The 27595-nt window shown below is 37.6% G+C and overlaps 2 protein-coding genes across 2 annotated transcripts; one reads left to right on the forward strand and one right to left on the reverse strand.

Annotated features, from left to right (window-relative positions):
- The first annotated feature begins 14 nt into the window (after nt 1–14).
- mri (BTB/POZ domain-containing protein mrityu) lies at nt 15–6646 on the forward strand. The gene is made up of 4 exons (XM_028187241.2): nt 15–786; nt 2161–2357; nt 4454–4707; nt 5690–6646. Exons 1-4 carry the CDS (start codon nt 270–272, stop codon nt 6012–6014), a joined length of 1293 nt encoding a protein of 430 aa, XP_028043042.2. The 5' UTR covers nt 15–269; the 3' UTR covers nt 6015–6646.
- Nucleotides 6647–10846: 4200 nt separating this feature from the next.
- Nucleotides 10847–26916, reverse strand: LOC114252487 (uncharacterized). The gene is made up of 11 exons (XM_089732400.1): nt 24765–26916; nt 23343–24104; nt 22161–22328; nt 20620–21312; nt 19827–19925; nt 18498–18550; nt 16632–17436; nt 15663–15731; nt 15314–15373; nt 12330–14727; nt 10847–11009 (listed from the first exon to the last, which is right to left on the reverse strand). The coding sequence occupies exons 1-11, from the start codon at nt 26914–26916 to the stop codon at nt 10847–10849; spliced, it is 7422 nt and encodes a 2473-aa protein (XP_089588526.1).
- Between the last annotated feature and the right edge of the window lie 679 nt (nt 26917–27595).

A 27595-nucleotide genomic window follows, 5' to 3' on the forward strand; every position in this document is an offset into this window, starting at 1 on the left:
TCAATCGTCAGAGTAAAGAAAATTATAATATAGCAAAGGATAATTTAATTCAGTAGATATTGTAGCAGGTACAATTTATAATTAAAGTTACATATTATGATTTCTTCTATTGCACTAATATGGCACACATTTTAATTTATTATCTGAAAATTTGTGTAGTATTAGATTTAAGTTAAAGAATGATAATGCAGTAAAATGTAACTTTTAATAAAAACAAAGCTTTTCAAGTGATGGACACTTGACAGGTAATGTTATTTTGTATATAATCTATGATCAGCAGTCAAACAAAGGTGTCGACGTGCAGTTTCTATTGTGAAAAACAATTATCCAAAACGAAATCTTCAAAGAAAGGCTTGTATAAATCTCCGCCTCGGAGGCACCGGAGTGTGGACCGTGATGTAAAAGCTCGCGGAGACGAGCACGCGCGTATGTCTGACTCTCAGGCACATGGTGAGGCAATGAGTGATCGCAGGTCGTTTTTCTATCCTGATAGCAGCAGTGGCTCGGAAGAGTACAACAGAGACGCGGAGGAGCGTCGGAGACGTCTCTCAAAGCGATCTGGAGTATCGAACAGGCCCCGCGCTCCTACAATGCAGTCCGGGGCGTGTTCGTCTAGTAACCCGATGCCATCGACCTCTTCAGCTCAAGAACCTCCGAAAAACGCTCCGAAGCACCAACTCGGAGATGACCGAATCACGTTGGTCGTGGACAATACGAGGTTTGTCGTCGATCCTTCTCAGTTCACGGCGCATCCCAACACAATGCTTGGGAGAATGTTTAGTTCTGGTGAGTTTGACTTTCTAAACGATTGATTGGTGAAATTAAGTAATAATTAATATACAACTAGACTACAAAATGCATTCATACAGTTTCTCAGAAACTTCTTTGATTATACCTGAAAATTAAGAAACGAAGTGAAATGCATTCTTATTTTATGCTAGCCTTTTTCAAGTAAAATCAAAAGCTAGTTTTGAAACCTTTTTATTGTTGATGGGATCAACAATTAATGTTACAAAATACTAATAGTTACACTGTAATTGAAAATGAATACTATTTTGATTTACTGCCTATTTGTTAATTAAGTAGTTACAGCATGACATAAAGTCACAAATGTCACTGCCCAGTTAACAGAAAATTGCTGTCTCAATAACATTTTTCAAGTGTTAGTCCCAGGCACCATTATTATTGCCAAAATTGGATACTTTTCATAATATAAAGTGTGTTTAAATAGCTCGACAATGTTCCATGTGTAGCCATAACACGACACTGGCAGAAATTGCAGAAAGGATCGGCAGATTGCCATTAAAAAAAAAAAAAAAACATTTTTCAATCTACTTCCTAACACTGACAGACTGATAGAAAGGACACCTTTGTTAATGTTCAATTGTGCCCTCTTTTTTGTATGATATTTTCATAACTTCCTGAGTAGGTCAGACTGATAACTCTTCATCTACTTTATTACTGCAAGGTAGGGAACAATAGACAGATAATAAACAGCTTATATTCAGTCACTCAGTAAGGAACTTAGACACATGTACATTGCTTTATAATTAATAATGACAGAGAGGTTAGTATACAGCTAATCCACAAAAGGATGAAGACAGTTGATAGTTTATGCAAATAGTTGAAAACTGATTTATCGGCCATTGGTCAGTAAGCTTTTTTGGGCTCAACAGTTATCTGGTAGCTTAACTGAAACCACAATTTTCCGAATGAAATACATACTTAACAAATGTTGACGATTGACTTCCACGCTAAAGTAATAACATAGTGTAATAAAAACAAATCCTAAAAAGTATAATTAGTATAATTACTGGTGGTAGGACCTCTAGTGAGTCTGTACAGGTAGGTACCACCACCCTGGCTACTTCTGTCGTAAAGCAGTAATGCGTTTTGGTTTGAAGGGTGGGGCAAGCTGTTGGGCTCCAGTAAGCACTTATTACTAGGGGGCTTTGAGCTCATCCGCCTATCTAAGCAATAAAAAAAAACAGAGTTAACAAAATAGCTAAAGTATGACAATTGGAATTGTAACATGTAAATTATAACGTGATATGTATTAGATGATTCGCATTTTATTTTATACATTGAAATATGAGATATAGATGGAATTGGCAAGGGAGATTTAATAAACAGTTTAGAAAAAGAAATGACAATTTTCAGGGATAGAATTTACACATCCAAATGAAAGAGGCGAATATGAAGTAGCTGAAGGTATCTCCGCGACCGTATTCAGAGCTATACTGGAATATTACCGAGGAGGTACAATTCGCTGTCCCCCCACAGTATCCGTGCAAGAGCTGCGAGAGGCCTGTGATTATTTGTTGGTGCCTTTCGATGCTAACACAGTGAGATGCCAGGTGAGATTGATGTTGTACGGTGTTGTAACTTTAGTTTTAGCGAGTCGTAAATATAATTAAAACTAGATTATCTACAAAAACTTGTTTGTTACGACATCTTGTGAGTCCACACGAGTAGGTAACGCCAACCTACTTATATTTGCAGTGAAGCAGTAATGCATTTCAGTTTGAAGGGTGGGGTAGCCATCACACTGTTACAACTGTCAACAAATGTTCACGACTGCCTTCCACGGTGAAGGAATAATATCATGTAATAAAAATGAAAACCGCGAAATTATAATTTGCGTAATTAATGGTGGGTGGGTACCACCACCCTGCCTATTTCTGCCGTGAAGCAGTAATGCGTTTCGGTTTGAAGGGTGGGGCAGCCGTTGTAATTATACTTGAGACCTTAGAACTTTTGTCTCAAGGTAGGTGGTGACATTTACGTTGTAGATATCTATGGGTTCGGGTAACCACTTAAGTAAGACCAGGTGGGCCGTGAGCTCGTCCACCCAACTCAGCACAAAAAAAGGGAATACTACCTCGAGATATGAGACGAAAGACTCTTTTAAATTCAAAAAGGCCTGTACTACCTTGGCTTAAGTTACCTATTAGAACAACTCTCGAAATGACAATAAAATCTGCAGCGAGATTGGAAAGTGGCGCGATGATAAACGTTGGTTTAATGATGAAACAGTCTCCACCCAAGCAATAAAAAACAAGCAATTTCACACATGTAATGATTATAAACCAATATACAAGAATACGTTAGAAATGTCTTATTCAAATGCTTTTTATTCCACTTTTTATTAGGTACATAATAGTATATCTTCTTATGTGCAACTCGATTTTCTGTATCAGTATTTTACTTTTTACGGTGGATATATGCAGACATATTTGAGGTTATGTTTTAACTTCTGTAATCTTTGGAAATAACCATGGAAGCAAAAAAAAATGTAATGGAAAGAAATCGACATTATTAAACTGTCAAAGCCCTTTTAATTAAGTATTGGAACGGTCTATCATTTGAAACAAAGGAGGAGGATAGTTTGGATTACGTATTATTGGCATTTGAGTGAAAATAGTAAAAAATAATAATGTTGTTACAGAGTGAACATGTCTTTCTCACGTCATGTCGGATCCTCCCGATCCACTAACGGTGCTTTTAGGTACCCCAAGCACCGGTCATCGTTCTTTGAATCCGTCGCTTGCGACGAAGGGCTCGGCGAGTAAATTAACCCACAGACACAGCCCACTGAGTTTCTCGCCGGACCTTGTCAGTGGGTCGCGTTTCCGATCCGGTGGTAGATTCTGCGAAGCACTGCTCTTACTAGGGTTAGTGTTAGCAACATCGTCAGGTTTGAGCCCCGTGAGCGCACCTACTAGCTCGGTGACGCTGATACGGTCTCTCTAGACTATCAGGATAAAAAAAAAGGTTTTTTTTTGCCTTATTGACCTGGTGATAAAGCAGATGAGTCGTCTATTATCAAAGGTGGCAATCTGTGCATTTGGACAAAAAAATGTTATTGATATGTCAATACAGATTGATTTGAATATAATTGTCTTCTTCAAAGAATACGGTTCAAAACCTGCATTAAATAAAGGTTAATACTTAACCTGTTATTTATCTAAGATGTCGTTCAGAGGAGTTTTGTGACTGCCAATGGAATACAAAGTCAATAATTCGTTTTTCTGATTTACCAGTAATTGTCCAAAAGTCACATTGCCGGCTTTGATACTAGTCGACTCAGATATTCAACTAGTTTGTATGTTTACATATAGTGCGAGTATATGAACCAATTATTTTGTTAGATGTGGTAGAGAAAACAATAACAATGTCAACTATTTTGTAAATAATAATTTTGTACTGGTGGTAGGACCTCTTGTGAGTCCGCACGGGTAGGTACCACCGCCCCGCCTATTTCTGTCGTGAAGCAGTAATGCGTTTAGATTTGAAGGGTGGGGCAGCCGTCGTAACTATACTTGAGACCTTAGAACTTATATCTCAAGGTGTGTGGCGCATTTACGTTGTAGATGTCTATGGGCTCCAGTAACCACTTACCAACATGTGAGTTGGTCCACAATTTAAGCAATAAAAAAAAAATTTTTTTCAGAACCTCCGTGGCTTATTACATGAGCTATCCAATGAAGGTGCCCGCCGTCAGTTTGAATCGTTCTTGGAGCGTCTCGTACTCCCGCTGATGGTGGAGTCTGCGCGCCGAGGAGACCGCGAGTGTCACGTGGTGGTGTTGCTCGATGATGATGCTGTGGACTGGGACGAGGAATATCCTCCTCAGATGGGAGACGAATACAGTCAGACTGTGCTGTCCACACCGTTGTATAGGTTCTTCAAGTATATTGAGAATCGGTGAGAAATTTAATCAGCCTAGGTCAGGGGTCTTTACTATAATAATAAAAAAATAAAATAAAAAACTTTTATTTCAAGACAGCAGTCTCATATTGTGTTAATATTACAAATAACTTAAGAACTATGTTAGTATTTAAATAAATCAATCAATTCCGTCCCTGGCAGCCCCATCAAGCAGCATGTAGAACATGCATCTTGATGAATCTACTCAGGGTTGGGCCATCAAGTCTTTCAGCTAGTACCCTCAAGACGTTGTTGGTGCTTCCTCCTTCTATTCCTAGTATATAATTTTAGGATTTTAATCTTACGGTAGGTACTTTACCCTGGCATTGCTGAAGTCCATGGGCGACAGTTAGCACTCATTATCAGGTGGGTTGTATGCTCGTCTGCCTAAAAAGGCAATAAAAAGAAATATTATTTGATCATTTTCCTTTTTACAATCCAATCAATTTACAGTTGTAAATTCACTATGGTTAAGCGAGACTAAACAATAAAAGACATTTTAATTAAAAATAAATAATAGTTTAAAAAAAACTAACAAAATACGCTTTTATAGAAAATCCAACTAAAAAATAGAAAATAAATTTTAATAAATTTGAATTAAAAATAGTGTAAGAAAAAATGATTTTATTGCAAAAAAAAGCATGGGGTGCATGGTATCAGTAGTTATAAATATGTTATAAACAGATATAAGTAGAAGGGTTATTTTGATAATATCCTGAAAAGCACCCCACGCTTTTTTACAATAAAACAATAAAACTATTATTTATTTTTCCTTTTTTAGTTGAATTTAAATTTTCTCAATTTTTTTTTATATTTCAATTTTTTTTAAATATTTAGTTGTCATCGGTCCTTAATAAGTATACCAAATTTCGAGTTAATCCGACGTTTTGAAGGGCGTCGAAATCATGTTCAAAGATTCTTTACAAACATACATACGTCTGAAGCTAATAAAAGCGTATTAATATAATAAATGTTACAGGGACGTAGCAAAACAAGTAATGAAGGAGAGAGGACTGAAGAAGATAAGGCTTGGCGTCGAAGGGTACCCAACTTACAAGGAGAAAGTTCGCAAACGTCCCGGCGGCAGGGCTGAAGTCATCTACAATTATGTCCAGAGGCCGTTCATCCACATGTCTTGGGAGAAGGAGGAAGCAAAGAGCCGCCATGTAGACTTTCAGTGCTTCAAGTCGAAATCCGTCACAAACCTCGCTGAAGCTACAGCGGATCCTGTCATAGAATTAGTGCCGGTAGCGAGGAGAGAAGAAGAAGGGGGAGAAGTGAATGACCCGCCAGAGGAAGAGTGATGTATGGTGTGGGGCTCCGTGCTGTGCTGGTTGTGAGACAGTCGTATTAAAAGTGATTTACACAACAACAGTTACTGGAACCCGTGAAGATGAGAACGTCCGGTAGTAATGTACTAGTGTAGGCAGCGGCTTGGCTCTGCCCCTGGCATTGCTGAAGTCCATGGGCGACGGTAACCACTCACCATCAGGTGGGCCGTATGCCCGTCTGCCTACAAGGGCAATAAAAAAAGTGTAAAAAGGTTTGCCACTCGAAAGGTGATTAAAGTGCTTTTGGAAAGTAATCGCAAGTTTTACTTGCTACTGTTTGGAACTCAGTGTTAACTAGGCCTTTAGTTGTAATAACTAGATCATTTATGTCGAATTAATGCAAAGGTTTTGAGTTTCATTAGTGGTGCAGAAGCAACTGATGTTTCAAAAGAAGAAAACTGGTTGTTTGGAGTAATACGGACCGTAATCTGTGGTGAATATATGAAGATCCGTTCACTTGGTTGAGTTATGTGTGATTCTGAGCACATTGTTGTACTGCATGTCTTGCAGTGCAGGTAATGTAAAATTGATTTTGCATAATATGATTATTTGTAATATAAATAAACTGAAAGATTCCAAATAAAATGTAAACTTGCTAGACTAAATTTATTACACTCGGCATTGGGTAGACATGGGATGAAGAAGAGAAGAGAAATTTTAACAAAAATGTGCTGTATCACTACATAGTATAAAACAAAGTCGCTTTCTCTGTCCCTATGTATGCTTAAATCTTTAAAACTACGCAACAGATTTTGATTCGGTTCTTTTAATAGATAGAGTGATTGAAGAGGAAGGTTTATATGTATAATAACATCCATTAAATAGTGGAGAAATCAATAATAAATTACAGTTTCTGAAGCGAAGCGAGGGCGGGTCGCTAGTGCTGTATAATTTAGGGCTGATTTCTATTGAAGGGTATATTTTGTTCATTATTCTGGTGAATGCTCAGTTTGCAATGGTTACTAACACTAAATTCCTTTCGTACATTGTAACAAATTCTTCTTCCCTAATTACTAATTCCCCATAAATATTAATGGCGGTTGAATGTATCAAGAACTCGGACTCTTTGGTACAAGAGTCCTGTCTATTTCTGTCCTGAACATCTTTAGACTTAGACTTCAATCTTGTGAGGCGCAGTGGCATGTGGTCTACATCTGCGGGCTCCCTGGGCTTAGTCCGAGTTGTTTTAATATTCTCAATAGTGTAAAAGTTAACTCAAATTTGTATGGAGTTGGAAAGTTTGGCTACGTTTGCCGCTAGGGGCGCTGTTCCGACTCCATACGAATTTGAGTTAACTTTTACGCTATCGAGAACGTCAAAAAACTCGCACTGAGCACACAGGTAAACACACATTCCCTAATCATTTTCAAATTATTATTTTAAACCGATAAGACTTTTCATTGTACTTACATTTAAACTTTAGTTGTATAATTCAATCGTCATCCACTAATATTTTAATGATCTTTAAGAGCATGTTTTAATCAGAAAATAGTTTTGGATATAAATATAAGTTTGGATAGTAGAATTCTTTGTCAAAAAATAATAAAATCAATATTTGGTATAATTTATCTTCTTTCTTGTAATTTTTCATTCCCGTGACATCATTTGAAAGTGAAGCTATCATCTCTTACTATGGAGGAATTTCTGGAAAGTATTTATTACCCAATTATTATTTTTTTACTTGAAAACTGATTGGTGACTTTTTGGCGGGAACGCGAGGAATGTAGTTGGGTGTATTGTTTTATTTTGTATATTTAGTGTTTCTTCTGAATTAAATGTGTAATAACGGTGGTTTATTAACTGTCTAGTTTCTGTGAAAGTGCACAAATGTGGGAAAATGAAACAAAGCCGCTGGACGTAACTTCTCGAATACTCCATAAAGCCCACTGAAAAATCTCAGTAAATGACCACAATATTACTGAGATTATATTTCATCTCATATCAGCTCATCTCATTGCATTTCATCCCAGTTGATTAATGTCTCAAATTAATCATTTTCATTTCATTTCACTCCATATTATCATTTTTCATAATAACACTGACTTAAAGGTCTTAGTTACCAGGTCATAAAATGCCTTAAAAAAAAATTAAAACTGTTTTTTTTTCTGCGGCCCTTCAACTTTGGTAGTAAATTTAATTAGCCCGCGCAAAAGTATGTAGTTTGGACAGCCCTGATTTAGAGTTATCTATTGCTACACTGCGACGTCACATATTGTTTACACATTGCGATACAGTTGCCAATCATTATGAAAACTTGCTCGGAGATCAATGCACGATTTTTCAAAGTATTCAAGGTACATAATAATAATATATATTATGTGTTCACTTTGTTATTATTTTTATAATTCGATTTAGACACAATTAATGTGTATTTACTTATTTAGTCTCTCTCTCGATCGTGTTTGATGCTGTAACAAACTGTAGCCATTTTAATTGTAAATAATTTTTAAGGCCTCTAATAATTTTAATAGTTTTTTTTTTATATTTAAAACATATTTCATTGTATCATGTCTTTTAAGAAATAAAACCTACCAATTCTACAGCTTGATTATTTTATATGATTCGGTGCAATTTTTTAAATATATATATACTGAACGAAATGCGTTGTGTTCTGTAAACTGTTCATATGCGAACGGTTAAGTGTGTTTACATGTAAATTGTAAAGAACAACTTTTGATAACTGTATTTAAACTATATCAATAATGTTTGTATGTTCGATTATATTCATTGATAAAAGGAATGTGTCTTGAAATGTAAACAATTTGCAAGAATTTTTCGTTTTATTTCATAAATTCCGGAATAAAGGACGGTGACCGGTGCTTGAGAGGCCTAAAAGCAACGAGAATGAGTCCAGGGGATCCGATAAGAGATGGGTGGATGATCTCACAGCCCACCTGTTGTTAAATGGTTACTGGAGCCCATAGACATCTACGACATAAATGCGCCACCCACCTTGAGATATAAGTTCTAAGGTCTCAAGTATAGTTACAACGGCGGTCCCATCCTTCAAACCGAAACGCATTACTGCTTCACGGCAGAAATAGGCAGGGTGGTAGTACCTACCCGCGCGGACTCACAAGAGGTCCTACCACCTAATTAATTGTAATTGTAAGTTTATACACTATTATGATTGTATTTTATATTTCTATAATCACAAATTTCGCCAAGACTACACTATAAAAAATATTAACAAAGACAAACATTTTTTTAATCTATTCTCAATTTGACAACAGACGTCAAGAACAAAAGTTTGACAATAAGCATGCGTGTGTGCGTCAAATACATGGTATGTAGTGTGTGTAACGTTTAACTATTGATTTAATGTATCTTTTATCCATTAATTAAAAAAAATATTAGCATTGTGCACTTCTTCTCTATATTCTCTATAAGTGTGGAAAATTTCATCCTCTTAAAAAGGGATACAAAGTTTTTGCTTCACGTATTAATATATAGATTTCCGACGCCATTTAGTTCGTTTTATAAAGATGTAGTCAAGTGCTCATTTGATTACTTCATTACGAATGTAATTAAAATTACCAACGCCGTTTAGTTCATTTTTATAAACATCTAATCAAGTGTTCGTATTACGAATTATGATAAAGCTAACTGTCATGTCACACTCTGCAATCCGGAACGCCAACTGTTTCGCGGTAAAAATAAACATGGCGGTCGTACCTACCCGTGCCAATTTGAAATACGCGAAAAACATAAATACAACTAAATAAAATAATACTTTTTAAAATACAACTACATTTATTAAAACTTATGTCAAATATGAAAACAATTTCATTCGCAAACACGTAATCGACAATAAAATTAAATATAACACTTACAAAATAAAACGCACCTCTTAAACATTACATCTACATCTAAAAACAAACACACAGACAACCTAGGAGCATTTTAGATCAACATTAAAATTACCAAATAAATATCAGCTTTAGTTATGTTAAATGGGAGTACACAGAATATCAAAACACAGCCGGCATTAATAAATATTATTTTAAAACTATTAGGAGATATTTCATTAAGCTACCGAGCTTAATAATCAATTATGTTTATTGAATTCTTCTTGATTTCACTTTCTGTATGTGATCTGAATCAGCTGTCTCCTGAACAAATAAAAATTATTACTCTTACTTTGCTTGAGGTAGCTAAAAGCACCGTTAATGGATCGAGAGGATCCGTAATGACGTGTTGAAGGCGACGTCGACTGTTTACCATTCGGTCCACAGGATCGGGTATGAAGGATCCGTAAGGACGTGTCTAGGACTTTAAAATGATCGAGCAACTGTATGCAAGCATGATCTCTTCGATAAATAAAATAAATAAAAAATGTATTCAACATAAATGAAAGTACATACTTGTTGAACGTCAAAAGAACTACCGCCAATTCACAAGAACTAGCCTCCGTCCTGAGAAGAACTGGCAAGAAACTCAGCGGGCATGTTTTTTTTTTGTAAATATTAGATTTTTTTGATAGTGCTGGCTTCTATTTCTTTTCAAGGAAGATACAACAAGGAGATATTAGTACGTACTGCTAAAGGCGGATACTAGGGTCTCATACCCGATGAAAAGCTGGACCGGTTATCATGGTATCATGCAAAAACTTTTCTAGATTTTTCATGAACTGTCCGTGTTAGTTATTTTAGCGGTAGTCAGCGGCTTGGCTCTGCCCCTGGAATTGCTGAAATCCATAGGTGACGGTAACCACTCCCCATCAGGTGAGCCGTATGCGCGACTGCCTACAAGGGCAATCAAAAAAAAGATATAACATTTCCAAACGGAAACATTGTTTTTAAAGTTTAATTACCTTTTCTAGTTCCGCGGGCAACTTTATTCGCTAGTTTGTTAGCAATTTTATTGAAAATCCCTTTAACTTTTGCGTTTTGAGATGTACTCTTTGATTTTTCAGAAGTTTTTTCAGTCGTGATATTCCTGTTCGCATTCGCATTTACCAAACTTGTGCTGTTGATCAAGAATTTACGTCGATAATAATCACAAGTGATGTCTTTGAGTTATAGATCTTTTTTTTTTTTGCTTAGATGGGTGGACGAGCTCACAGCCCACCTGGTGTAAAGTGCTTACTAGAGCCCATAGACATCTACAACGTAAATGCATCACCCACCTCGAGATATAAGTTCTAAGATCTCAGTATAGTTACAACGGCTGCCTTACCCTTCAGACCGAAACGCATTATTGCTTCACGGCAGAAATAGGCAGGGCGGTGGTACCTACCCGCGCGGACTCACAAGAGGCCTTACTTAACCGTGGAAGTCAAAATGTAGGTAAATGTAGGTACTAAGATGATGCTTTTGGTAAACTATTTAGGCTTGCAACACTACCAGTTAATACGCAGTCATACATTAATTTAATTCGACGATTCTATTCCTGCATTGTAGAGAACGTTCGCGAACACAATAATACAATTAAAACTATATTTATGTTTTCAAATCAAATCAAATCAAATCAAAAAAGTTTTATTCAACATAAATGAAAGTACATACTTGTTGAACGTCAAAAGAATTACCGCCAATTCACAAGAATTAGCCTCCGTCCTGAGAAGAATTGGCAAGAAACTCAGCGGGCATGTTTTTTTTAATCTCCGGTTATAATTATTAAGTTTTCGTGGTCACCGATGACCAATGTTATACGTCGACATTTGATGATTGTGTTATATAATTAGCTTCTATTTAAAAAAATATCTCAAGTTTTACACACAACGAACTAATAGAATCTTGAGGTTTGGCAGTTTTCATTTGTCTAAGCCCTCGCAAACCGAAAAAAATACTACATCATAATAATAATAATAATATGATTGCGGAATAATTCTGTAGGTACATAGTTACGGAAAAAAATTTAGCGTCACGATTGAACAGAAGATTACGCTAGGAGGTTTTTTTACTAAGTATTTTTGTTTTTATTGCCCTTGTAGGCAGACGAACACACAGCCCACCTGATGGTGAGTGGTTACCGTCGCCCATGGACTTCAACAATGCCGGGGGAAGAGCCAAGTCGCTGCCTACAGCTTAATACTCTCCACAAGCCTCGTTTGAAGAAGGACATGTCATAGCGCTCGGGAAACACCGTGGAGGGGAGCTCATTCCATAGCCGGATGGTACGTGGCAAAAAATACCTCTGGAAACGCACTGTGGATGACCGCAGTGGCTCCAGGTAGTATGGATGAACTCTACTCCGGTGGCGGGCGGTGCGATGGTAAAAACGAGATGACAGTATCATCTCGAACAATTCCTCAGAGCACTCCCCAAAATAAAATAAAAAACTTACTGTGTGTTCTCAATTCCAATTTTCTTATCATCTTCCTCACTGCATCGTCTCCGTTTGTATAATTCACCGTTGGCGCACTCAATCCATTCGCGATTCAATTTGTTAATCTCAAAGTCTATAATCGCAAGCAACAGATTCTTGCATTTATCACGTTTTACTTCGTTCATTACTATCAAAGTATCGTCACTGGACTCAGTACTAGTTTCGGTGATGTTTTTAATATAATCCTTTCTTGTTTTCGTATTATCCGTTGGCGCTTTTGAAGCAGTTTTCTCTACAAAGTACGTAGTTGTTAGTGTAGATCTGGGGTCGGTTATATCTGATGTATCTTTGACTGGTATTTGACTTGTTAACGTATGTATTTCCTTTTTTTCTGTGCCCGGTTTTTCTGTATACTTTATTGTTTGTTTAGCGGTTATAGGGTGTGTAATTTTTTGGGCTACAATTGGTATAGTATTCAGTTTGAAGCTAGCCGTGCTAAATGATGGAGTTGTAACTTCGTTTGCATATTCAGATATTTCTGTGTCTTTTCCAACGCTTATTAACGTATCGAAAAGTTTCAATAGCTCCTTGATATTACTTGTTATGTCAGCTGTTTCGGGGTCATCATCAAATGAGTCATTCACACTAGAAAGTTCAGGTATTTTTGTACTCTCTGTAAATCCGTTGCCAGCTTCTGCCATAACAGCTCTAGCTTTTATAACTGTACTGCCAACACTAGAAAAAACATTTTCATTGTTGCCTTCATCTTTGTTTACTGCAGTGCCATCTACGTTAGATAGGTAATTTTTATTTTCCTCTATATCATCTTGTACTACAGTGATACCAACACCAATAGTAGGGATATAATTCTCGTCAGCCGACTTATCATCTCTAGTGATCCTATTGATGTAATCATTCCAGAAATTACCACCGGCGTCCGATATTAATGGAGAATCGATTTGATTGACTTCTCTCTTCTCAATATCAATTTGTTTTGTCATTTCGTCGTTCAATGCACCCAATTTGTGTTTTGTTTTAAATAAACCTTTAATTCCTTTATGTTTTTTTCCGTTTCTTTTCTCTAGATTCCAAATGTCTGAGTTATAATTTTCTGTTATTATTGTATCGGGGCTATTCGAAGTGAAGTCATTAGAATCATCAACACTCGTTTTAGCATCGTTACAAATTATATTAACGCTTATATTTTCAACGGAATAACTTTCATTTTTACAATCAGATCTCTTCTCGAAGGACTTACTAGATATACAATTGGCGACCGCGTCGAAGAGTCGTTTGCTTCCCTTGATAAGCTTCTCATTGTAACACGTCGCAGTTTTACAGGCCACATTCACATCTCTCGCTAATTGTTCTAATTTCCTAACAAAGATCACCCCTGGGTCTTTACTTTTCAAAGTATCACTTCTCACCAGGTCTCTCTTGTCTATAATGCCCATTGCATCACATGTGCGCCCTTGGCACTTACCTTTGACCCTCTTGTAATAATCATGCAAGTCTTTATCAATATTGTGAACGGAATCTTTCAATTTTTTCCCGCCGCTTGGATTCATCCAGAAATACGTTTGGATTTCAGTGCAATGCTCGCGCATGTACCTGCCCAGGTTGTCAAATTCAAACAGAAGCTCTTTTATGACGGCGTCGCTAGCCGCACACGCCCTGCACATAGTTTTGTTGGCTTTACATTTACAATTGCACACTCGGTCGTATCCAAAATACTTTTTGATTGCTTTCCAATTAATACTTCGTTTCTTACGATGCTTTGTAGCATTTTTGTCTTTTGTGGCTGTTGTTAGATTATTGTACAGCTGCATCAGTTGCTTATTGATTGCGGAAATTAAATCTTTACTCAAAGTCACCTTCGATATGGCGTTGGGCGGTGCGCTGGTGGCAGTTTCGACCGTGACATTCGGACGTTTAACGTTTTTATCCGAGCTAGCTGCGACTGGTTTCAGAGCGAAACCTTCTGGATAAGAACTATCAACTAGCAAATAAACGCCTGGCAATAAACTCGGATGCTCATCAACTGTTTTAGAAGTCACATCGTTCGTGTCAAACGAATTAACTTGATACACAACGTCGACCGGAGTCAGCATTCTGGCCGAAAAGACCTTCCTGACTTTATTCGGTTCTAACGACCTCTTTTTGTCACTAATAAAAGCTCCCGGAACTCCAATGTGTACTTGAATGGAATTACTCAAATTGACAGGATATTTCGAAGCGACATCGTCCAGGTCTGGTTGCGTGGTGTGTTTGTCTTCAGTGTTCTTTATCAGATCGATGATCACCTCTATGGCCGCTACGTCTTTAGCTGTGAATGTCTGATTTTTCGCATCACGTTTTTGTCTATCAGCAAGCTTTACGTCAAAATCTTCTATTGGCATAACACTTGTTTCAATGACTGAAATAAAATCGGTAAAAGCAAAGGTTTAAAACACACTTCATGTCGCCCCGTGTATGACTCGGGTGTTGAGAATCAATGCACTTTTATTGCCTTGGAAGGCCAACGATTATATAGCTCATTTGTTGATGAGTGGTCAACGTTGCTCATGGACATCAGCAAGCGTAACAAACACAGCCAAATCTCTACCTAAGGCTGAGAGTTATTTTCAAAACTCGTTTGAAACACTGTGCCGATAGGAGGTGCAATTTGTAAAAATAGAATGAAGGGATCTCAGACTATTTCTTAGAGCACCCTTAAAGACATGAAACACAAAAAGCTCTAGTCCTTCCGCACCTGGCTACAGAGTTTTGAAACTGAGACTTCAGAGTGACTTGGATTTTGGAACTAGATCGAAATGTTCAATAATGTTGATTAAGCACTTTTGGACGTATCGCGAACCCTAGAGATAACCGAGAAATTCTTAGGAACCGTACTAAGGTCCTGAAGTTTAAAACTAAAAACATTCGATTGGCAAAAGACATGGAAGACTAAAACTAGTCCACAAAGACTCGTCACAGCCACTACACCTAGATAAGGTACGTACCATCGTTAATAAATCCTTCGGTATTTTCCCTCACGCGACTCCTTTTAGGAAGACTGAAAACTTTTCATGAATTAGTATTGTATTCTACATTTCCACGTGAATAAACGAACTGACATAATTTCTGAGATATTCGTTCTACACAATATTATGATCGCAAGTTTGTAACAGTCTATCCTGTTTTTTATAGACAAAAAAAAAAAAAACGAATCAGCATTATTTTTGCAAAGAATAAATCAAACCTATTGCCTTATTTTACAATTAAAAGTTTAACGCGAGCGAAAACATTGGGGAGCCACTACTTTGGTCAGAGAAAATCCGGGCTGTAGAAAAAAAATGGCGACTTACTCACTGTTGTCATCGCTATTTTGTTCCTCTTCCTCAATCTCGGTGCAGTAGGTTACTTCCGAGATAGGATTGACTGAAATCAATACTACCATGTATCAATACGTTATTATTTACTAGAGTCCTGTGTCTCTAGAACAGAGTGGAATTATGTACGGGAATATTTATATTTTTTCTCCTCCCGACGCCGAAGTTCGGTTTTCCTCCCGCTGTACAGGGAAGAAAGTGTAAATTTTCCTCCCTGGGTACTGACAAGTGCGCATGCGCGTTAGTGTCTACGTCTGCTCTCACGCACCTAAAATTCTCCGCCATTGTTGTGCTCGGGTAATTTGAAATATTGTGTTTAGTGTAAAAGTGAAATAAACAAAAAGCAATAAAATTTAATGGTTAAGTATTAAACAAAGATGAGTTCATCAGACAGCTCTGGCCTTTGTAAACAGGCGAGAATATGGCAAGTCTGATGGTTACTAATAAAATTACTGTCACTCATGGAAGTCAGCCAAACCAGGGATACAGCAAAATGGCTGAGTACTCACCGCAAGCCTTGTTTGAATAAAGATATATCATAGGGCTCCCGGAACACCGTTAAGGGGATTTGAAGAAAATAAGACAGGTATTTATTAAAATTTACTTTTTTGTTAGTAATGATGGTCACGTCTGTCCCCGGGGCATGTGAGTTGTGAAGGGAGGGAAAAAAAACAAAGCTTAAAGAGGATAAATAAGTATGCATCTTGGCACACAAGACAGTTAATCTTTGAGACACAACACAATGAACTTCTTCAGTTCTATTGGTTTAGTGAACTCTCAGGATAAATCTCCAATCATTTGCAAATCTGTGTCGTTTATTTCTAAATTTGTACAGTAGGAGAATTAGAAATAGTTGTGTGCGCAATTACTAACTTAATACTAACTAACTACCATGTATTAAATCTTAGTTGTCATATGAAAGCCGTTGATTACTAATAAAAGCTTCTACCTGCACTTATTTCTCCTTTCCCCTTCTGGTTCTTCTTCGGCCGATGATAGATGATATCGTATTTATAGCTGTGGCTACTAATCCGTACTCTTTTCGGGTCACTGCCCAGTTTAATGGGCAGCTTCTGAAATAGTTCTTCAGAAGCCATAATTGTTTTAGTAGTGGCTTCTGGAACGCCAGCGGTATTCTCGATTTTATTGTTTTTAGGAAACAAACGATTGTACATTTGATTGTTGTGTAGTTTCTTAAAGAAGTCAAACTCTTTAGCTGCCTTCTCGATTTTGTTCAAATTCGACATTCCCGTCTTTGCGTTAATCTGTTCCGTAGTCGATTCTGCTTTGTCGAGCACTTGCGAATCGGCCCCGTCATGTTGAGCGGTTTTTTTGTCGTCAACATTAATTATCGTTATATCGAAATCCTTCTTTGACAAATCATCAGTTGCTGTGGTCCCTTTTGACCTATCGTTTCCGTTATCAAAATCCTCATCTACACTAGTTTGCCTTTTGTCCCTATACAATCCTGCATCGTTGTCATCAAATAAACCAATTTCTAAATAATCTAAATAATTAAAGACATTTTCTGGATCCATCTTTATATTATTGTCGTCGTTGATTTCTTGATTGATTGCTTTCATTCTCTTAGCCTTCTGTGTTTCAGCGTCGTCAGTGGGCAGGTCCGTTATGGGAGACGTTACAGATTCCACATCCAGACTGTTGTCCTTCAGGAATTTCTCGAAGTCATTCATCGTCATCGGAAGCGGTGTTGTAAAATACTGAACTGGTTGTCGGTTCGTCTTGGTGATGACCTTAAAACGGCAATGCGAGATTTATTTGCTAGTAAAACATGCGTTCGATCATATACACCCAGAAGTAAGTTTTGCCAAGTTATTCCGATACCTTATGAGGTCATATTAGTCTTATGTTACCCTTAGCTTAAAATGAACGACACTTTTACTGGTTTTAAGACAGCTTATGACTCCGCACGAGTAAGTACCACCACTCAGCCTATTTCTGCCGTGAAGCAGTAATGCGTTTCGTTTTGAATGCTGGGGCAGCCGTTGTACTGTAAAAACTGAGACTACATGAACACATTTCTCGAGGTGGGTGGCAGCAATTAAGTTGTAGATGTCTATGGGCTCCCGTAATCACTTAATACCAGGTGAGCTGTGATTTCATTCACACATATAAGCAATAAATAAATAAAAACATTTTTGTTGACATTTATATTTAGTTTAAAGAGAAAAGAAGAATTCCTTTTGCATGTTTTAATTTTATTTATTTACTAGCTGACCCGGCAGACTTCGTAGTGCCTCAATCGATAAAATATAAAAGACCTAAACTATTGTTACCGAATACCATAGACATTGAAACATGAATGTTACGACCTATTTAGAGACCTGATGTTGTCATCTCAATCCTATTGCATAAATGAACAAACCATTGTTTTTCATGTTTAGCACGGGCCAATATGACTTCATATACTGCAGAACCCGTGCTTAGTTGGTAAAATATATTTAATGTAAGGTAACCAGAGAATTGCGAAAAGGTATAAGGCAACCGATCATGAAGTCGTAGCAAGAATAATCTTTACACAAATCGAAAATAACATACATTTAAGCACAAAGATATTTCGATTTTTTTTTGTTTACCCCCAAGCTAGTGGACGGTCTGGTGTTCTAGCGCGTCCGTTGACCCCATACTCAGTACAATTCGGCTTTATTTGTGATACATTGCGCGGCACAAAATATTTGGCGACGGCGATTTTTTTATTTACCAGCAATCAAAATCAGTCAAATTTGTCTTCGTATAGAGAGTCAATTCCGTAGACCCGGTATTCTTATCATTTATAAAAATTAAAACAACCTACCGATGTAGCGTCCGGTTTCTTCGAATATATTCTGCTTCTTGGTGAATTCTTGGCTGCAATTCAATAGCATTTGTTATTAATCTCCATCACCCACGAGCGTAAGGTCTGTGTCCTGGAGAATCTGGAGGACTGGAGACACAAACCATACGCAGTGTACCACTAGGTCCTTACGGTATGTAAAAGCTGATATAAATATTTGGTCTGACAGTCTGCGCGGTACGACTTTTAGCAGATTTTTTTTTATTACCTTTGTAGGCAGACGAGCATATGGACTACATGATGGTCAGTGGTTACAGTCGCCCATGGACCTCAGCAAGGCCAGGGGTAGAGTCAAGCTGCTGCCTACCGGTAGGCAGTAAATATGTGATAAATTGTATTTCAAAGTGGACAGTGGTAAAGCCGGTCTTTTGCTAATTTTGAATCCTTCGGAGACATTACCAGAAGGGGTTGAGAAGGCCAGCAACGGTCGCAGCCCCATGCGCTGAAGCAATTCCAATGAACTCTAAGAGCAGTTAAGAGCATAGTCCCTAATTGCATATAAAAGTTAACACACCTTAACATGTCCAAGACATCCACGGACTAAAAGCGGCATAATTGATTTTAACTGGGTAATTTTAATAATTGAAAGGCGATAGCATGCAGCAGAGATGCGAACGTTGCGATGGATGTGTGGAGTAACGAGAATGGATAGAATACGGAATGAATATAATAGAGTAAGTCTGAAAGTGGCACCTGTGACAGAGAAGTTGAGAAGTGCGCGCTTGGGATGGTATGGACATGTGATGTGACGAAATGATCATGAGGTTGGTAAACGGTTTTGACTATAAATATGGAAGGCTTTAGAGAAAGAGGTAGACCTAATAAAATAGACGGATTGCGTGAAAGACTGAATATAATATGTGTAAGAGGGGAGTGAGCGAAGAAATGATATACGATACAGGAGTAGATATGGAAGGAGAAAACATGTTGCACCACGCTAGCTGACAGGGAGAAGGGCAGGAGAATGATGATGATATTTTTTGATAATTGAATTGTTTTTGAAACTTGAAGTCATCGCAGCTTAACGGACAGACGCCCGGTGTATTCGTATCGAGGGATGCGTCTCTGCCGGCGTTCGAATCCCGCAGGCAAGTACACAAACCCGCGATAATTTATAAGCTATTGATGGGTAAAGCATGTTTTGAGCCCGCAGGGTTTGGCCCCACCATCATACCTATATCTACCGTCCAGTACTCATACAAACAAAAACAAATCTGTCACCTGGTTGGTGGAACAAGTCTAATACAAAATGTGGTACAAATTTAAGAGGAAACATGACCTCAAACTCACCGGTCTGCCTCAAGCTGTTGGTCAGGAAGCCGACGTCATCATCGTACGAGAGGAGGGTTGTGTCCACCAGGATAGCGGAGTCCCTGCTCGGGACGCTCTCTGTAAATGACGACACTCATCAGTTTGTCAATTCGTTTTTAATTGGCCTTACGACAAATAAATGTTACCTTATGTATGTGTCTCTACCTAATCATTGGTACCCTAAGGGGCTATTCAAACTTCACGCAGATGGGTAAGCTCACGGGCTCAGCGTGAGAGAATTGCTGACACTAGCCCTAGCCAACACAGTGCTTCGCTGAATTCACTACCGGATCAGAAACGCGATCCGCCGAGAAGCTCAGTGGGCTAGTTCAGTCCATGGGCTGATTCGCACGTCAAACTCTTCGTCGGAGTCGACGGGTTCTACGAGGACGGTGATCGGTGCTTGAAGAGCCTAAAAGGAGAGAGAGAGAGTGGATCTGGGGGATCCGACAAAACATGCTTTGGGCGACGGCGGCTTTGCGTTGCCCCGTCGCCTGGGTCGAGGATATAGGTTAGCGGTGGCCACGATAAAAGGGTTATCGTGTCGCGCTGCTTTTTCAAAGTAGCGTTCTGATGCTACTTTGAGGTACTAACGTATCGGTTCTATGTTTAGGTCGTCGTGAAGATCAACATTCCCTACATACCACGGTGCTTCGACGGCTATCCTACAGAAACGGATTGAATGATCTGGTATCTATGTTATGCATGTATACTGAGAATTTAATGTACTTAGCTTATTAAATAGGTATTACGAATAAAAAAATACCCATACTTGCACTATTTGTTCTTCTATTTCCTACCCTCTCACTAGTTTTCATCAAAACTGGAGCTTTTGTAAGGCCCCTATTATTCACAAAATCGTTAAAACTAATTTGTTTTCTATCGAAATCATTCTTGATTTGATCAAATTTCTGAGAAAATTCAGTATTCTTAACTTTCCTGGCCGCCTTATTGGAAATTTCATTGATTTTCGTTTTGTATTTGGCATTTTCTTCTTTGGCACTATTGTCTTTACTTTCAAGCGACTTTAAATAGTCTTTGCCTTCTTTCAAATAATCAACTTTAGGTATTTTGTATTCGGAATGTTCGAAATTGAATACAGCGTCCTTCCAAGGCGTCGGTACTTCATCAGAATTTAGTATATCATTATGCCAGATTAGCAGATCCCCAAAATAGTCGGGCGGCGTAAACTTTTTATCCATTTCCTGTGGTTTCACCTCATCTAGTGGGAAAGGCGTAGATTTTTGACTCCTATTAAAATCTCTAGCTGCATTTTTAAATCTGAACAAACTATATTCCAAACTCAACGTGTCGTTGGGACGGTTCTCGATGTAATCTCCGTCGATCGATTCGTAAACTTGTGGTTTTTCTGCAACTCGATTAGATTCGTCTACACCCTTGTCTATTACTGCTAGAGGAATCTTGTCTAGTTGCGACTGTTTAAATACAATGTCTCGATCGGGTACTGCAATCAAATTTTTACATTTGGTCGTGTGTTCAATTGGTGGCGCAAGTCAAAGCAAGTCCACAGTCTGGGCGTCAATGAGGAAGTGATACAAAAACCACGTGAGATGTCATTTTTGACTGCTGCTGCTGCTGATGGTACCGAGCGGATTGAAAATATGTTATCTTTACTAGTGGTCGCCCAGTAATAGAAATACAACTATAATTATGAATTTAAATTATAAGTTTGAATATTATTATGGTTTTATTTTCAAAGGCTTCTCGTCTTTAATCACAGATTTCGCAAAGACTACACTATAGACAAATAATAATAATCTATTCTCAATTTTACCACAGACTTTAACAATAAACAAAAGAGTATATATGGGTGTGTGTCAAATAAAATACATGGTAGCGTGTGTACTGTTTTTTTATTGACTAGATTTAAATTATTATGGTATTATTCGATAATCACTTATTATTTAACTAAAAAATGAAAAAATCAAACATTTATTTACAACAATGGGCTGAGAGATAGAAACGGTGCCCAATCCTCGTTAGTCGATTCAGAAAAAATTTTAAATGTTTTTTTTTTTTAATTTATGAATATTTGCGTTCCTAAAGAGGCGCAGTTTCATATCCAAAGATCCACTTGTGGCTCGTGAGCCGCAGGTTGCCGACCCCTGGGTTATACCATTCAAACTCTGCCTTAGTTTTTTTTATTGCCCTTGTAGGCAGACGAGCATACGGCCCACCTGATGGTGAGTGGTCACCGTCGCCCATGGACTTCAGCAATGCCAGGGGCAGAGCCAAGCCGCTGCCTACCGCTTAATACTCTCCACAAGCAAATAATCACGTCCTCCTACCTACCTTGCACGTTGTATTCCTTTTGTTTCGTGTATGCTTCGTTTCCTTGGTCGGCTTGTAGCCATTCACGGGGAGCGGTCACAGTTTTGACATTTACATTCATCAGACTGTCCTCGTACACTTTTCTGGGTTTCGTTTTCAATTTGTTCGTGGTGCTCACGTGAAAGTCATCTGTCACAGTACGCAAACCGATAAAGTGAAATGAGAATTTCATCACTTCCAGGGAAGTTTTTTAATTTTTTTATTGCTTTATAGTTGGACGACTCCACTTGGTGTTAACTGGTTACACGAAGCCCATAGAAATCTACAACGTATATGCAGCCACCCACCTTGAGGCATTAGTTCTAAGGTCTCAGTCTTAACAGTACAATGTATGCCCCATCCTTCAAACCGAAAAGCATTACTGCTTCACGACAGAAATAGGCAGGGTGATGGTACCTACCCGTGCGCACTCACAAGACGTCCTACCACTAGTGATTACTACTGTTCAGATCTTAATATGATTTTAAATGGGACCACAGGAGAAGCGCCGGCTTACAAAAAGAATAAACAAAATCTGTTCAGCTAGAAAAAAATGGAATGAAAAATCGGTTTACAGTTGTTGACAATAAGGGATTTTTTGTCTGTATAAACGATTGAGGTTACATCTAAGTCGCTGTTTACAAAGAATCCTTATATAGATGTAGTAATACATAAGTATAAGATGATGCGATTCTACTACTTATGGCACATAATAGCACTGTATTTTAATAATTTGATCAGCCCACTGAGTTTCTCGTCGAATCTTCTCAGTAGGTCGCGATTCAGATCCATTGGTAGATTCAACGAAGCACTTCTCTTGCTAAGGATAGTGTTAGCAAATTCTCTCAGGTTGAGCCCGTGAGCTCAGCTATTCATCCGCGAGAAGCTCCAATAGCTCCTATGGCTACCAGCAAATAGGCAGGAAACCACCACCCTGCCCATTTCTGGCGTGAAGCAGTTATGCGTTTCGGTTTGAAGGGTGGGGCAGCCGTTGTAACTATACTGAGACCTTAGAACTTATATCTCAAGGTGAGTACCGCATTTACGTTGTAAATGCCTATGTGCTCCAGTAACCGCTTAACACCAGGTGGGCTGTGAGCTCGTTCATCCATCTAAGCAATAAAAAAGCTATTAAAAAAAGTATTTAAGCCTGACCTTACTTACCTATTCGAAAATATGCGTCTTTCTTAATTCCATTGAATTCTGGGAGAGCTTGAGTTCCCTTTGTATCTGCTGCTTGCGCTATCTCTGCGTGCTCATCAGTTTTCGTGCTAAAAGACTCATCAGCAGTTATATTAGGTATTTGCTCAATAATATCTTCAACGCTTGCCGGGGTGTGGTACTTCATGGGAGTGACGTCCGTATCAGTTGTCATAAGTTCATACTCATGAATATTGTAATTTACATTCGTGTATTTCTCATCGGTTTTAACACGAAAAATGTTTTTCAAACGCTTCAACGGACTGAACCTTCGGTGCCTATTGTTTTTATTGTCATCCTTTTTATTATTTTGAAATATGTGTAAAATATCTTTAATTAAATTCGCCGTTGTGTTATCGTCTTTCGAACACGTTGTGGGCATAGTTGTATAGATTTTTGCGCCGTTCATATCCTTAGTGTCCAGTTTACTGTTGTTTGTCTTAAAAATTCTATTTGTAATCTCGAATATAGTTGATTTCTTCTCGTCGCGCTTGATCCTATCATTAGCATCGGCGAATATAAATTCTGTGTTATAGTCATCATCATATGTCTCGTCGAAGCTATTTACACGAATATCTGAATCTTTATCGTAATCTATTAAATCATCTCTGGTCGTCTTTCTATTCAATCTGAATAACTTGTCTAGAAATTTCTGCGACGTTATTTCATCAGTGTTGTCTTTATTAAGATGGTCTTCGGTGGCGACTTCTTTCATTGTGCTTTTTTCTTCAGCAAGAATTTTAGGTTAGATTAACTTTGTATTACGATTAATTATGAAAAACTTTATATCATTAAGCAGCCGTATTGTATTTACTCCATATTAGAAGAGTAACTAGTTTAAATTTTTTCTAATAGATCGATTTCACGCATTTTATATCAACAAATAAAATTGAATTACAGAGCGAAATTTTTTGGATAGCATAATAATTTTATAACGCATGTGCGTGCGTGCATGGCACGTTCATTGTGACCCGTCATACGTAACGCGAGTACGGTAAAATTAAATATTTGAAAAGTGCAAGGTACATAATATTGATGCGTGTTCGGATTTTCAATATAGAGTAAATACAGTGCGACAGTTTCATAATAATTGTGTGTTATTTGAACTCCACGACCTACTGTTATTTTAGGATATCACCCAATTAGAACATAGGCCTATCTTGACCTAATAAGAACTTCTCGAGATATAAGGTCAGAGTATCTAGTCAACGTAGTTTAACAACGTTTGAACGAGTGATGAAATTCTGTTAATTTATAAACAAATAGTAAACATTATAAAAAGAGTTATCGTGTAGTCCATAGATTTAAAACATCCCTGTATCAACACGTACACCACTTATTGTATTTAAATTGTTTTAATTAATGATACGAAAATCATAAAATTACCTGCCGTTGACTTCGCGATCGAATCACTCTCCAAAGATTTCTCAAGTTCGTCCAAATTAAAATCTTCAGTATCATCCTTATCTTTATCTAGATCTAGCTTCACTCTATCTTTAAGTTCCAATTCAGACAAGTTTTTATGTTGACAGGTAACCAGTTTTTCAGTCGTGGGCGATTTCAATGAGACAGTTTCGGAGGTGTGATATTTTTTCGGGGGATTATTGTCGATGAATATGTAAAAATGCTTTCTGAACCATGATTCGTCGCTTTTCGTCGAAGAATCTTGATCTTCAATATCGGTATCGTCAAAGAATCTCTTGACGCGCGGCAATTCCGGTATTTTGTTCAAAATGTATTTTCCGATATCGTCCACATTGTGATGCCTATGCGCTTGGTATTTGATCATGTCTGAAAAGTTTTGATTGCCCTGCTCCCTTTGAAAATTCAGATAATGCTTGTAACCGTTAACGTAGGCTTTGTACGATATTTTGTCGGACAGTCCTTCGTAGCTCGTGTCCTCTGGTACTGGCTGAGCTGTCGAAGTACCAACATCGTTATCGACATTGCTCATATCGTAATTCGGAGATGTCACATCATCGTAGTTCATAGGAGCATCGTTATCCGTGCTCGTTGTCTCTGCTTTATCCATATTATAATATAAATCATCAGGCATCTGTTCGCCATATTCATATAATTCAATGTTAGTATTTTTATTACTTTTCGTGACTTCTATATCGTTTTTAGTTCGTTTAATTCTATCAATGTTGTCTTTTGTCGCGAGTATATTCATTATGTTGTTTTCTTGGCTTTTCTCAAGCATTCTCTCGTAAACAGGCAGCATAGATGCATCATCCATCGCTGGTGCGGTACCAGCTTTATAATTATTAACATATTTGTTGTAGTCATTGTATTTCATTTCACGATTTTTCCGCGCAAATTTACTGGGCTTTAGGATAGGACTTGGGGTGCTGTATGTATGAGTTTTAGGCGCAGTCGATGGAACTGTATGGGATATTGAAGATGTCGGTACCAGTTTAGGAGTGTGATGTTTTTTTGGATTCCTACGACTTAACGTTGATTGTAAATCATTTTTACGAAAATCGCGTGTAACTTTCTTCTTCAATTTCTTGCAAAAACCTTTAAATCCTTTCTGTATCTTATCTTCTATCTTCTGTGCGGTCGAGAGAGCCTCATCTTTTACTGATCTAGCTCTGACGTCATGTGATTCAGTTGAACCAATTCCCACCGTTTCATTGAGATTAGCTCCGTTGTTGGCGAAAACTAAAGTACTTAAGGCAAGACCGGGAATAATTTCTAGATTTTTCAACAGAGGATCAGATTTAAAGGTAGCCTCAGTAACAGAGCTGGTTATTAAATCGGTAACGCCTAGATTTTGTTCCGCCATCGTCGAAATAGCTTTACTCCTCATATCGTCCAGCAAGGCCTCAATTTCTGCTGTTCCAAAATTTTCATCATCACTCAACTGCATCAATTTAGTCGTTGATGCATCTGTTGCTGGTATTCCAATTTCTTCGTTGTAGATTCCGTATTTATCTTTTAGTTTATACAGCTTTGTAGTTAAATTTGCAAGTACGCTATGAAGATTTTCATCTACTTTCGAAGTTTGTTTTCTGGTTGTAGTCTTTTGAGTTTTGTTAGCGTGTTTATGTGTTGCTGTATGATTTTTACTGTGATGTCTCCATGTTGTCAATCTAGTGTTAATATCTCTTTTTTTCTTAGTAAATTTGAGCATTTGGTTTTGAGCAACACGAGATGTTAGTCTGCTAATATTGTAATTTTTTGTCGAGCTTTTCATTGAAGTTTTAACTGTAGTTTTAATTTTGGATTTGTGATTTTTAGGTTTTAGTTTTCTCCAAAATCCACCTAGGTTTCTTTTAGATTTTTCGTTGCTATTCAAATTAGGTCTTAATTCAGTGTTATCATAAGCAATTTCAATGTTTCTTGTAGTTTTCCTTGATAAAGCTTCATTTTGCGTTTCGTGTTTTATTTTTTTGTGTTTAAACGAAGTTTTACGGTCATGTACTGCCAATTGATGTGTTGCGTCGTCGAAGAGATTGAAATTGCCAATCCCGTCATCCAATCTATTATTGTTTATATTGCTTTTAGATATAGTGTAACATTCGGTGGGCACCATTAGATATAGTAAACTGAAATATAAAAGTAAGGTTAGTAACTGTTAGGAAGGGCCCTTGTGCAAGTATTGTTTTTTCATTAACTCTATGGTATTTATTAATAAAGCTTATTAATGTCGATATGAATTTTGTTGTGTAAATTTTTGGAATAAATCAACACGTGCTAAATAATATCGACAACGAACAAATAACCTCTTGTATTAAATGAAGCGGACAAAATGATTTGTATTCAGGAGTTCCTAAAGACTAGAATCAACTAAAAACAAGCCTCAGAATCATTGCTGCAGACGAATCAAACGTGTACCGATATATTTACAGAATTTCTGAAAGACATACAATGTCTGAAGTACCAGAAATTGACATGGACAATGTTTGAGTTTAACTCCGTCAGTAGCTTACCAGAGTCGACCGCCATTGTCAATAACAAGCGTTATTTCGCAGGAGAAACATGTACCAGACACGAAATGTTGAGTACAGGGTACTGTGATGCCAATACTAATGCCATACCAAAGTTCAAATGTAACGAACACAAACATTCTCAAAGAATAACATTGATGAACCGGTGTTTTCTCAAGAAAAAAAAAAAAGTTTGCTTACCATAAAAAATTGATTAATAACATTAGCCAAATGCTAAACTCACAATCATATTAATATAAACTAAAGTAAATTCAATAGAAATAC

Source organism: Bombyx mandarina, chromosome 02, assembly GCF_030267445.1.
Source record: "Bombyx mandarina strain Sakado chromosome 02, ASM3026744v2".
NCBI lineage: Eukaryota > Metazoa > Arthropoda > Insecta > Lepidoptera > Bombycidae > Bombyx > Bombyx mandarina.

Excerpts from the sequence above, each read along its gene's own strand:
- mri (XM_028187241.2), top strand. The coding sequence starts at position 270 with ATGATCAGCAGTCAAACAAAGGTGTCGACGTGCAGTTTCTATTGTGAA. Across the intron at positions 787-2,160 it reads TGGGAGAATGTTTAGTTCTG|GGATAGAATTTACACATCCA; the intron begins GTGAGTTTGACT and ends GACAATTTTCAG. Across the intron at positions 4,708-5,689 it reads TTCAAGTATATTGAGAATCG|GGACGTAGCAAAACAAGTAA; the intron begins GTGAGAAATTTA and ends TAAATGTTACAG.
- LOC114252487 (XM_089732400.1), bottom strand. The coding sequence starts at position 26,916 with ATGGTGCCCACCGAATGTTACACTATATCTAAAAGCAATATAAACAAT. Across the intron at positions 21,313-22,160 it reads AAAGGAATACAACGTGCAAG|TACCCGATCGAGACATTGTA; the intron begins GTAGGTAGGAGG and ends ATTTGATTGCAG. Across the intron at positions 15,374-15,662 it reads ACAAAATAGCGATGACAACA|TTTTCAGTCTTCCTAAAAGG; the intron begins GTGAGTAAGTCG and ends ATTCATGAAAAG.